Source organism: Heteronotia binoei, chromosome 1 (genome assembly GCF_032191835.1).
Source record: "Heteronotia binoei isolate CCM8104 ecotype False Entrance Well chromosome 1, APGP_CSIRO_Hbin_v1, whole genome shotgun sequence".
Classification (NCBI taxonomy): Eukaryota; Metazoa; Chordata; class Lepidosauria; order Squamata; family Gekkonidae; genus Heteronotia; species Heteronotia binoei.
The window spans coordinates 277,990,170-278,002,999 of NC_083223.1; the positions used below are offsets into that span (position 1 = coordinate 277,990,170).

The following is a 12,830-nucleotide window of genomic DNA, read 5'->3' on the forward strand; positions in this document are numbered from 1 at the left end:
CACCATCCGCCAGGCTGTCTCTTCCTTTGAAAACGCACGCATAGCTGGTCTTGAGGACAAAAGGAGATTGAGGAAGAATCGCACTGCTACAGCACCATCTCCAAATCAGACTTTTCCCTGCAGCCACTGTGGCCGGACCTGCCTGTCCCGCATTGGTCTTGTCAGCCACCAGCGAGCCTGCAGCAGATGTGGACTACTGCACCCTTCTTCAATCTTCGTTTGCGAAGTCAAGCCAAGAGAGAAAGAGTCTGATATGAGTTTTTCTACAAAAAAAAAGCCCTGGACCTAGGCATTTGTGTGTGTGTGTGCCAAATTAGGCTCTCCCCACATGGCTTCAAATAGAAAAACAATTCTTTACATGAATTTTTTCCACCCTGAATCGTTCTCCCTTGGCAGAGGGCTGTTTTTTTTAAGTCGATCGTTTTGTACGGCCCGCCAATGATGTTATAAATATCCAAATGGGAGGGGAAAAAGTTCCCCCACCCCGGGGTAGACGAATGGGGGAGGCAATGGCAAACCGCCCCGTAAAAAGTCTGCCGTGAAAACGTCATGATGTGACGTCACTCCGTGGGTCGATAATGACCCGGGGCTTGCACAGGGGACTACCTTTGCTTTAACCCAGAGAGATAAAACGGACGTCTTGCAACTGCCCCAAGAGGATAGGAGGGCACACTGCACTGAGAAGCCGGGTTAAACAAAGAGCCAGAAAGCAAAGGCCCCGTCTGCCTGCCTGCCTAGCTCGCTCAGCCCTAATTCAATGCAGCATTCAAGAGACCTGAGAGAAGATGTCACGTAATAACACCTCCCTCCTCACACCCTTTCCATCTGCAGCGATGGCCAGAGGCATTGGTAGCTTTAAAAGGGCAGGTCTAATACAGGCCAGTAGCCCGTGGTGACTGACTCAGAGGCAGGCAACTTCTGGGTCCCAGTGCCAGGAGGCAACATCAAAGGAAGGCCTCGGCCTCTCTGCCCTGTTGTCGGCCCTCCAGAGGAACTGGCTGGCCACAGTGTGAGACAGGAGGCTGGACTAGATGGACCCTCCCTGGTCTGACCCAGCAGGGCTCTTCTGAGGTTCTTCTCAGGGGAAGGCCTCAGTCTCTATGCTCTGTTGTTGGCCTTCCACAGTTGGCCCCTGTGTGAGACAGGAGGCTGGATTAGATAGACCCTCACTGGTCTGACCCAGCAGGGTCTTCTCAGGGGAAGGCCTCGGCCTCCCTGCCCTGTTGTTGGCCCTCCAGAGGAACTGGCTGGCCTCTGTGAGAGAGAGGAGGCTGGACTAGATGGACCCTCCCTGATCTGATCCAGCAGGACTCCTCTGATGTTCTTAGGGGAAGGCCTCGGCCTCTCTGCCCTGTTGTTGGCCCTCCAGAGGAACTGGTTGGCCACTGTGTGAGACAGGAGGCTGGACTAGATGGACCCTCCCTGGTCTGACCCAGCAGGGCTCTTCTGATGTTCTTCTCAGGGGAAGGCCTCGGGCTCTCTGCTCTGTTGTTGGCCTTCCACAGTTGGCCACTGTGTGAGACAGGAGGCTGGACTAGATGGGCCCTCACTGGTCTGATCCAGCAGGGCTCTTCTGATGCTCTTCTCAGGGGAAGGCCTCGGGCTCTCTGCCCTGTTGTTGGATCTCCAGAGGAACTGGTTGGCCATTGTGTGAGACAGGAGGCTGGACTAGATGGACCCTCCCCGGTCTGACCCAGCAGGGCTCTTCTGATGTTCTTCTCAGGGGAAGGCCTCGGCCTCTCTGTTCTGTTGTTGGCCTTCCACAGTTGGCCACTGTGTGAGACAGGAGGCTGGACCAGATGAACTGCTGGTCTGATCCATCAGGGCTCTTTTTATGTTCTTACAACTGACCCCCAGTCCCAGGGGCGAAAGGGGTCACTCCCTTGAAGGTCATCCCCAGATGGGGCATTCTCCTTTGTCGTTTATCCCTCTGGGGACACAATCCATTTCCTTCTCCAAATTATAAGTGATAATCCTCCAAATTATAAGTGAGGAGAGAAAGGGAAAAACAAGGGTCACCCGCCTTATTGGAAACTGTCATTGTCCTCACGAAGAAGAAGAAGAAGAAAGGGGGGGGTTTTGCTGGCCCTCCAGAGGAACTGGTTGGCCACTGTGTGAGACAGGAGGCTGGACTAGATGGACCCTCCCTGGTCTGATCCAGCAGGGCTCTTGTGGTGTTCTTCTCAGGGGAAGGGGTTTTTTGGGTTTTTTTGGTAGCAGGAACTTATTTGCCTAATAAGCCACACACCCTTGATGTAGCCAATTCTCCCGGAGCTTACCCTGTACTAAGAGCCCTGGAAGCTCTTGGAGGAATGGCTACAGCAGGGAGGTGTGGCCTAATAGCCGCCCTGAGCCTGCCCCGGCAGGGAGGGCAGGATATAAATAAAATGAGAATGAATGAATGAATATGCAAAGGAGCTCCTGCTACAAAAAAAGCCCTGGTCTGGATGATCGGTGAGGCTGTGATCACACGTACTAAATAATGCAGTTTCAATCCACTTTCAATGTACTTTCCAACTGGAGTTGGCTGTGCAGGGGGAAGTATTTGTGAATTTCCTGCATTGTGCAGGGGGTTGGACTAGATGACCCTAGGGGGGTCCCTTCCAACTCTGTGATTCAATGATTCTACGATTCTAAATCCAATTGCAAAGTGCATTGAAGCTGCATTATTTAGCATGTGTGATCGCGGCCACTGAATAACTAAAGGAGTAACTGGAATGGTATTTATAATGCTATGCTACAAGGTGAAAAGTATATCGGGCGGCTAGAAACAACTGTGATAAAAAAGATGTCATCGGTTTAACCTGTGCTTGAGGAGAACCAGTGTAATTAACACTGAAAGCCATTCACATCCATCGTTCTCCAATTCCGACAAGTTTATTACCTTTTGCCATTTTCCCAGGCAACTTATACTATCCAGACCAAGCTCTTATTCTTGGTGTAGTGGTTAAGTGTGCAGACTCTTATCTGGGAGAACCGGGTTTGATTCCCCACTTCTCCACTTTCACCTGCTGGAATGGCCTTGGGTCAGCCATAGCTCTGGCAGAGGTTGTCCTTGAAAGGGCAGCTGCTATGAGAGCCCTCTCCAGCCCCACCCACCTCACAGGGTGTCTGTTGTGGGGGAAGACGGTAAAGGAGATTGTTAGCCAATCTGAGACTCTTCGGAGTGGAAGGCGGGATATAAATCCAATATCTTCATCTACCTCACAGGGTGTCTGTTGTGGGGGAGGAAGGGAAAGCAGATTGTGAGCCGCTCTGAGACTCTTCGGAGTGGAGGGCGGGATATAAATCCAACATCTACCTCACAGGGTGTCTGTTGTGGGGGAGGAAGGGAAAGGAGATTGTGAGCCGCTCTGAGACTCTTCGGAGTGGAGGGCGGGATATAAATCCAATATCTTCATCTACCTCACAGGGTGTCTGTTGTGGGGGAGGAAGAGAAAGGAGATTGTGAGCCGCTCTGAGACTCTTCGGAGTGGAGGGCGGGATATAAATCCAATATCTTCATCTACCTCACAGGGCGTCTGTTGTGGGGGGAGGAAGGGAAATGAGATTGTGAGCTGCTCTGAGGCTCTTCAGAGTGGAGGGCGGGATATAAATCCAATATCTTCATGTACCTCACAGGGTGTCTGTTGTGGGGGAGGAAGGTAAAGGAGATTGTGAGCCGCTCTGAGACTCTTCGGAGTGGAGGGCGGGATATAAATCCAATATCTTCATCTACCTCACAGGGTGTCTGTTGTGGGGGAGGAAGGGGAAGGAGATTGTGAGCCACTCCTGAGACTCTTCGGAGTGGAGGGTGGGATATAAATCCAATATCTTCATGTACCTCACAGGGTGTCTGTTGTGGGGGAGGAAGGGAAAGGAGATTGTGAGCCACTCTGAGACTCTTCGGAGTGGAGGGCGGGATATAAGTCCAATATCTTCTTCTTCTTTTCAATTTGTTAATTTCACTGTTTTGCCATTGGATTCTCACTTTACGCTATTTTGCATGCTTCACCACTACCCGCCAGCTATATGGAGCACTGCTCGCTGTACCCCGTTTCATTGTCTGACGAAGTGTGCTTTTAGCACACGAAAGCTTACATTCTCAATAAAACTTCTTTGGTCTTAAAGGTGCCACTGTATCCCATCGTTTTTCTAAAGGAGTAGCAGACAAAGGAAAGGGAAAGGAAAGGGAGGAGGAGAGAAAGGGAGAAACAAGGGTCACCCATCTTATTGGAAACTATCATTGTCCTCACGAAGAAGAAGAAGATGATATTGGATTTATATCTCGCCCTATACTCTGAATCTCAGAGTCTCAGAGCGGCTTACAATCTCCTTTATCTTCTTCTCCCACAACAGACACCTTGTGAGGTAAATGATGATATTGGATTTATATCCCGCCCTCCACTCCGAGGAGTCTCAGAGCGGCTCACAATCTCCTTTCCCTTCCTCCCCCACAACAGACACCCTGTGAGGTAAATGGAGATATTGGATTTATATCCCACCCTCCACTCCAAAGAGTCTCAGAGCGGCTCACAATCTCCTTTATCTTCTTCCCCCCACAACAGACACCTTGTGAGATAAATGAAGATATTGGATTTATATCCCGCCCTCCACTCTGAAGAGTCTCAGAGCGGCTCACAATCTCCTTTCCCTTCCTCCTCTACAACAGACACCCTGTGAGGTGGGAGGGGCTGAGAGAGCTCTGACAGAAGCTGCCCTTTCAAGGACTTCCTGCCAGAGCTATGGCTGACCCAAGATCATTCCGGCAGCTGCAAGTGGAAAAATGGGGAATCAAACCTGATAAGAGTCCGTGTACTTAACCACTACACCCAACTGGCTCTCTATAGGCCCAGTAGAACATCTCAGACTTGCAAGCCCTGTGGAATTCCTTCAGATCTTGCAGGGACTTAAACAAAAACAAAACAGTTTAAGCTTTTATCACAGAAAGCTAGTGCTGGAGCCCCTTTCGTTCATACCACCCACCTATCTGGACACACGATCACACCTGAAGCTGCTTTTCACCTTGATCCATCAAGGTCAGTCTTGTCTGCTCAGACTGGCAGCTGCTCTCCAGGGTCTCACCTACTGCCTGGTCCTTTCAACTGGAGATGCCGGGGATTGAACCTGGGACCTTTTGCATGCCAAGCAGAGGCTCTGCCACTGAGCTATGGCCCCCCTCCATGGCTCTCCAGGGTGTCAGGCTGAGGTCTTTCCCATCACAGTGCCTGATCCTTGTAACGGGAGATGCCGGGGATTGAACCTGGGACCTTCTGCATGCCAAGCAGATGCTCTGCCACTGAGCTATGGCCCCTCTCCATGGCTCTCCAGGGTGTCAGGCTGAGGTCTTTCCCATCACCTCGTGCCTGGTTCTTTTTAACTGGAGATGCTGGGGATTGAACCTGGGATCCTCTGCTCTCAAGCAGATGCTCTACCACTGAGGAAGGGTCTCAGGTCAAAGTCTTTCCCATCCCCTCCTGCCCAGGCCTTTTCAACTGGAGATGCCGGGGATTGAATCTGGGACCTTCTGCATGCCAAGCAGATGCTCTATCGCTGAGCCACAGCCCCTGGAGAGAAAATGCTAAGTCGGGAGTTGAACTCATTTGTTATGGCAGATCTGCCAGACTAGCACTCTTGTAATATTTTGTTTTATTTAACAGTCTCTGATAACTGACACCTCTGGCTTCGAATTATTATTGCATCAATGTTTGTTTATGTTTAATTTGATTTATACCCCGCCCGCCCCGCCAGGGTGGGTTCGACATCTGGAAACAGTGTCTGTGCTGTAGCAATCTTGAGTATGCCGTTCAGGTGTTGTTCGGGTGTGTGTTTGTAAGTTCATAGAATGCTAGAGTTGAAAGGGATCTCCACGGTCATCTAGTCCAACCCCTGCACAAGGCAGGAAACTCACAAACGCCTCCCCCCAAATTCACAGGATCCTCATTGCTGTCAGATGGCCACCTAGCCTCTGTTTAAAACCTCCAAGGAAGGAGAGCCCACCACCTCCCGAGGAGGAAGCCTGTTCCACTGAGGAACCACACTAACGGTCAGGAAGTTCTTCCTAATGTTGAGCCGGAACCTCTTTTGATTTAATTTCAACCCATTGGTTCTGTTCCTACCTTCCAGGGCCACAGAAAACAATTTGACACCATCCTCTATATGACAGCCCTTCAAGTATTTGAAGATGGTGATCCTATCACCTCTCAGCCATCTCCTCTCCAGGCTAAACATCCCCAGCTCCTTCAACCTTTCCTCATAGGACTTGGTCTCCAGACCCCTCACCATCTTCGTCACCCTCCTCTGGACCCATTCCAGCTTGTCTATATCCTTCTTAAAATGTGGTGGCCAAAACTGAACACAGTACTCCAGGTGAGGTCTTCCCAGAGCAGAGTAAAGCGATACCATCACATCACGTGATCTGGACACTCTACTTCTGTTGATACAGCCCAAAATTGTATTTGCCTTTTTTAGCCACTGCATCACACTGCAAACCTATTTTTGATTTATCAACAATCATTACAGAAATCTCATGGTCAGAGCTTTGAGCCTAAGTCCCAGGGGAAAACATGAAATGGCTGGGCACCGCGAGCTTTTGTACATAAACTGCTTCCTGTCATTGGTCAGCCAATGGAGTAAATAGAGACTTTGCTCTGTAGCTCTTGTGCGGTGGAAGAAGCCTGGGAAAGCAAGCTGGGATGCAGAAGGAAGCAAGAGAGAGGGAGAAGGAAGCAGATGACAGTCAATTTGGGGGGGAAACTGTATACCAACACTAAGCATCGTTATGAATAACCCAAGCTTTGTAATGGGACAGATCAGTGGAGGAGTCCAAAAATGTGCCTAGAAAATGGGTAACCGCATCAGGGATTTCCTCTTCAGATCTCAGCCACACGCGAACCTGAAGGGGACAAAAACTTCACTTCAAGTTTGCAGAGAGAATAACAAAGAAGAAGCTTGTGAAAGACAAACACGTCTGCGGGAAGGCGACAAAAGCGAAGAAGAAATGATGAAGATGATAAAGATAATGATGATGATGAAGAAGATGATGCAAGTGGAGGAGTGGGGAATCAAACCCGGTTCTCCCAGATAAGAGTCAGCGCACTTAACCACTACACCAAACTGGCTCTAAACAGAAATGCTGCTTCATTTCACTGGTATCCGCCCCGCCGCCTGAGGGAAACCCCGAAGGGAGAACAGTCTTCTAATCCCCTTTGTTTTACCCTCAGAACAACTCAGTGAGGTAGGTGAGCTGCAGAGAGTGTGATTGCCCCAAGGACACCCAGCCGGCTTTCATGGCAGAGCGTGGATTCGAACCTGGGTCTCCCAGAATCTAGTTCGACACTACTGCACCACACTGCACTCTAATCAACGCAGCACACGAACAAATCAATTCCCCTGTGTATGTGGATTCATTTCTGATCAGTTTAACAAGAGAGTGGGGAAAAGAAGAGAAGAGAAAGCCATCACTACATCCTCCAGTGATTCCACATTTTCATCACCCTTAGTGTAAAATAGTCTTTCTTTTGCTCATCCCGAATTTACTGCTTCCTTCAATGCCCTTGAGTTTCAATAAGAGAGCCAGTTTGGGTGTAGCGGTTAAGTGTGTGGACTCTTCTCTGGGAGAACTGGGTTTGCTTGCCCACTCCTCCACTTGCCCCTGCTGGAATGGCCTTGGGCCAGCCATAGCTCTCGTAGAGGTTGTCCTTGAAAGGGCAGCTTCTGGGAGAGCCTCTCAGCCCCACCCACCTCACAGGCTGTCTGTTGTGGGGGAGGAAGTTATAGGAGATTGTAAGCCACTCTGAGTCTCTGATTCAGAGAGAAAGGCAGGGGTATAAATCTGCAGTCTTCTTCTAAGAGAGCAGTTTGGTGTAGTGGTAAAAAGCATGGGCTCTAAGCTGGGAGAGCTGGGTTTGATTCCCCCCCCCCCCCCGTCCTCCACATGAAGCTGCTGGTGTGACCTTGAGTCAGCCACAAGTTCTCAGCAGAGCTGTTCTCTCAAGACCAATCCTCTGAGACGTCTCTCAGCTCCACCTACCTCAAAGGCTGTCTGTTGTGAAGAAAGGAAGGGAAGAGATCGTAAGGAAAGATTGTTGTGAGAAAGAAGGAAAGATTGTTGTGAGGAAAGGAAGGGAAAGAAAGGAATGAAAGATTGTTGTGAGGAAAGGAAGGGAAAGGAAGGAAAGATTGTTGTGAGGAAAGGAAGGGAAAGGAGATTGTAAGTTGCTCGGAGACTCCGAGTGAAGGGCGGGGTATAAACCCAATCTCCTCCTCCTCCAGAACTACTACTTCTGTTTCGGGAGAAGGATAAAAATAATGTTATACTTCTGTAACAATAGGTACATCAAGTTCTCTAAATTCCCAGTTTTCATCTTTAAAAATGTTACATTTCTTTCCCTTGCTTTTGTAAAGATATCCCTTTGAAAGGAAAGAAAGAAAGAAAGAAAGAAAGAGGAAGGAAGGAAGGAAGGAAGGAAGGAAGGAAGGAAGGAAGGAAGGAGAGAAAGAAAGAGGGGGAGGGAGGGAGGGAGGGGGGAGAAAGAAAGAGAAAGGAAGGAAGGAAGGAAGGAAGAAAGAAGAAAGAAAGAAAGAAAGAAAGAAAGAAAGAAAGAAAGAAAGAAAGAAAGAAAGAAAGAAAGAAAGAAAGAAAGAAAGAGAAAGAAAGAAAGAAAGAAAGAAAGAAAGAAAGAAAGAAAGAAAGAAAGAAAGAGGAAGGAAGGAGAGAAAGAAAGAGGGGGAGGGAGGGAGGGCGGGAGAAAGAAAGAGGAAAGGAAGGAAGAAAGAAAGAAAGAAAGAAGAAGGAAGGAAGGAAGGAAGCTGAGAATTCAGAGAACTGCTGCACCTATTGTTGCAAAGGTATATCCAATATAATATTCTAAGTGCTGATATTTTTCTTTTAAAGGCGGTGGTGAGAGGAAATGGCTGTTGCAGGGACAGGATCAGAGAAAATGCCAGCCAGGTGGGCCAGAAAATTCCAAATTTTCCCTTCAACACTGCAGCACTCTGGACTTTACTGTGACCTTTCCCAAAAACCTAAGAAGAAAAACAGGTTTGAGAAAGACACCAGGAAAAAAAGCCAGGGAAACCCTTTGAGATGCCACAAAAACACAAAAACGTTAGCAAAGGGCGGGGGGGGGGGGGTGAGGTGGGAATTCCCCAAAGAACTAAACATGGAACATATAACCCATGTGGAAATGGACTGTGATGGTTTTTAAAAAGGGCAGGACACACTGAGGATATCTAAATGTAAATATTTTGAATAATATGGCGCGAGGTAACATTTGAACTCAAGGCGCCGAGGGCCTTCCTGGCTCGCCCCTCCCTCCCTTTACCACTACCTAAAAAGAGCCTGAAAGCAGTTTGGTGTAGTGGATAAGTGTACGAACTCTTATCAGGGAGAACCGGGTTTGATTCCCCACTCATCCACTTGCAACCTGCTGGACATGGCCTGTGGGTCAGGCCATAGCTCCCTCTCGCAGAGCTGTCCTTGAAAAGAGCAGCTTCTGTCAGAGTTCTCTCAGCCCCACTGAGTCTCTGAGATTCAGAATATAGGGCCGGAAGATAAATCTAATATCATCATCATCTCTCTTCTTCTTCTTCTAAAAAACCCAGCTTCATACAGGCCATTATTTAGGAGCAAACCCCATCCAAAGGCATGGGGCATGAATAAACATGGGGTCAACCTGCTCCAAAGCATTCATGTGTCTCCCAAAGCCAAAGAGGGAGGAACAAAGATATCCCTCTGGCAAAACAGGCAAACTCTCTCTCTCTCTCCCTCTCTGTCTCTCCACCGTTTCCCTGGGCTTTGTAGTTTGTGGCCGGTCCCTAAGTCTGACATGATTATTAGTCAGGAGGAAAGGGAGAGGGAGGGCTGTGCTGGAGGTTTTTTTTTGTTGCTCAAGAAAAGATTTGAGAAACAGAGCTCAAGATGCTATTAAAGGCCAGGACCGTCAAACCAGTGAAAGCAGCAGGAAAGTCCAGCTTGCCACAGGGGCTGGGGGGGGAGGGTCGCCAGAGAGAAAAAGAGAGAACGGGGTGGGTGGGGGAAAAGAAGCCGGATCAATCGCTGGAAATAGCCAAGAAGGAGGGGGGGAGGGAGAAAAAAAAAGCCACAACAAGAAGAGAACCCCCCAACCCCCCCCCCCCACCCACCCATCAGCAGATCCTCAACCTCTTCGAGGAAAACTTAATCGATAAACTAATTAACTGCTTCGTAAGCTTTGTAATTGCTGGATCAGAAGGATTAGGATGAAGGGCTGGGCGGGTTGCACACCAGCCGGGAAGAAAGGCCAAATTGTAGAAACCCTTCGCTGAAGCCCAGAGTTGGAGATTGTATTGTTTTGTTTTTAATTGCTTTTTTAAATTTTATTTTTTTTTGCATCAGGAAAAAGGAACGTACTTTTTTTTTTTTTTTTTTGAACAATTTGAAGGATTCGGTGGAACCGAAAGATGCCACTCTGTTAAAGGTTGGAAAGAGGAAAACTGCCTCTTGGAAGGCAAGGGGCTTTGGATCTCTTTGTCTGTTTCGCGAGAAGACTCTGTCAAATCCAGGTTGGAATCGCCTCCCTTTCGTTCCGGCTCTTTTTGGGTGATTGTTGGTTTCTCCTCTTTTGGTACTATTCGAATTCGAAGCTTGCTCCATCTTCCTCTTTTTGGACCAATGAAGGAACCGGATGCCATCAAACTTTTCATTGGACAGATCCCCCCGGAATTTAGAGGAGAAAGACCTGAAAACCTATCTTTGAACAATTTGGGCAAAATCTATGAGCTGACAGTCATTAAGGATAAATACACTGGCATGCACAAAGGTAAGACTTTTTTTTTTGGTGTCTGGCCAAAGTCTCTTTGGGGTGTTTTGACAAAGGGAGGGACGAGGCTTGGGGTTCAGAAGCCAAATGGGGAAAGGCCAAGCTAGCAATCAGGCGAGGGCGGGAGAAATAGAAAGCTCCAAGTGTTGCGTGAAATTGCACTGCCACCACCCTGAAGGAATGGGGAAAATTCGTTTTGCACACTGAAAATTCACTCAAACATGGCATGGGGGGGAAATTCATTTTGCACACTGAAAATTCGCTCGAACATGGCATGGGGGAAATTCATTTTGAACACTGAAAATTCGCTCGAACGTGACATAGGGGAAATTCGTTTTGCACACTGAAAATTCCCTCGAACATGGCATGGGGGAAATTCATTTTGCAAACTGAAAATTCGCTCGAACGTGACATAGGGGAAATTCGTTTTGCACACTGAAAATTCCCTCGAACATGGAGCATGGGGGAGAATTCATTTTGCAAACTGAAAATTCACTCGAACATGGAACTGTTAGGGTTAGAGTAGTGGCATCAGGCATGTGAAAGTCTAGGGATGTTAGAGGAGGGGGGAGAGAAAGCAGCAGATGGCAAGAGCTCAGAGAGAGATGAAATCAGCTATCCTGAATAAAAGCTGGGTGTTTAACTACCTACACAGTAGGAGTTAGGAAGGCGGGCAATTCACAGTGGGACTCACAGTGCAAAGATTCATGGTTAATTGGGCTGTCGGGCCTCATCCTGGCTTATCAACCAACAGCATGGGAGACATATGTGGTGGGGGGGAGGAGGAGAGAGACCAGTTCAGGTGATCGGAATGCCTTGGCTTGTATTATCTCAAAGAGAGATTTGATTCTTGACAACTCGTACCCTACAAAATCATGTTGGTCTCTCAGGTGCCTCTGGGGCTCCTGTCTTGTATGGCTGTGAAGCATTTGAGAAAGTATAGAAACCCCTCTTTTTCTCCAGCAGAGTTCCTCCACTACCTTTTTGTTTTTCATTTTAAGGAAGGGGTCAATCATAAAGAACACCATAAAGAACCTCAGCGGATTTTGTACAATCCCAGGCCACCCCATCCAATCCCCATCTACGGCACAGTAGCTTTTGACTTTCTGTTGCTCGATTATTTGCTGGGGTTTTCTGCTTGATTTATTTTTTTCAGAATGACTCTGATGGGAGAGCAAGAGAGAAGTTACAATATATTTTAGCAGATCTTGGGCAGCATTGTTGGGGGCAGGTGATGAAAGCCAGCGGGAGGGATTCCAAGACTACATTCACCAATCTGACAGAGCTCCCGGGACCTTTTCTCAATCACAACAGAGATTCCCCTTTTGTTAGCTCTCTTTCCAAATTTCCCGGCAGATCCATCAAACGGCACGGCTTGCTTCTTTCTGTAGGCTCGGGTGCCAAGCAGCCTCGAGGACAACAGTTTGCACATTGCCTTAATTGCCGGAGGGTGTTTTTTAAATATAAAATTATCTTTCACGACTATGTCTCAAACTTCTGTGGGAGGCGAGCAAGGGAGATAGTTCACCCTGATTGTCCCCCTCCCCTCAACCTGCTCCAAGTTAGCATGTAAACAGCTGGCTGACTGTTAAAACGAGTGAAATCGCCTAAGGTACACCCCCTAAAGAAGATAACTGAGAATAGAGTGAAGACGTTTAAGGAATTTTCTGAAAAAATAAAGGTAAAAATTCATTGCACAGGGTCAAGGGTCAAGATCCCCTTGATGGGAATTCGACAATGTATCACTTGGGGGGGGTTGAGAGTGAGGGAAGGAGAGCTTGGGGGTCTCACTGGAGTCTGGGCTTGTTGATCCGAGTCTTGATCGATGGATGTTGTTTGGTAGGTGTTCCATGAAATTTTAGGGAGCTGGGGAACAAAAAGCAATATTCGCCTGAGTCCCGTTAAAGTCGAGGGAAAGAGAATTAATTACCTCTCGTACCTGCCTGGGATTTTAAAAGAAACCAGGTGCGGGGCTTTCTTTTGCTTTTAGTTTGATAGCAAACAGGTTTTGCGATGGATCATAGCAGAAAGGAAAGCTGCCAACTTTTT

At 48.1% G+C, this 12,830-nt stretch overlaps 1 protein-coding gene across 1 annotated transcript in view; it reads left to right on the forward strand.

The window, feature by feature from the left end:
- TDRKH (tudor and KH domain containing) overlaps window positions 1-12,830 on the forward strand; it is an 89,223-nt gene that overhangs the window by 64,028 nt on the left and 12,365 nt on the right. Inside the window, exon 14 of the mRNA XM_060257745.1 lies at window positions 10,640-10,781. Within this exon, the coding sequence (XP_060113728.1) occupies window positions 10,640-10,781 (142 nt within the window). The remainder of the gene's footprint in view (window positions 1-10,639; window positions 10,782-12,830) is intronic.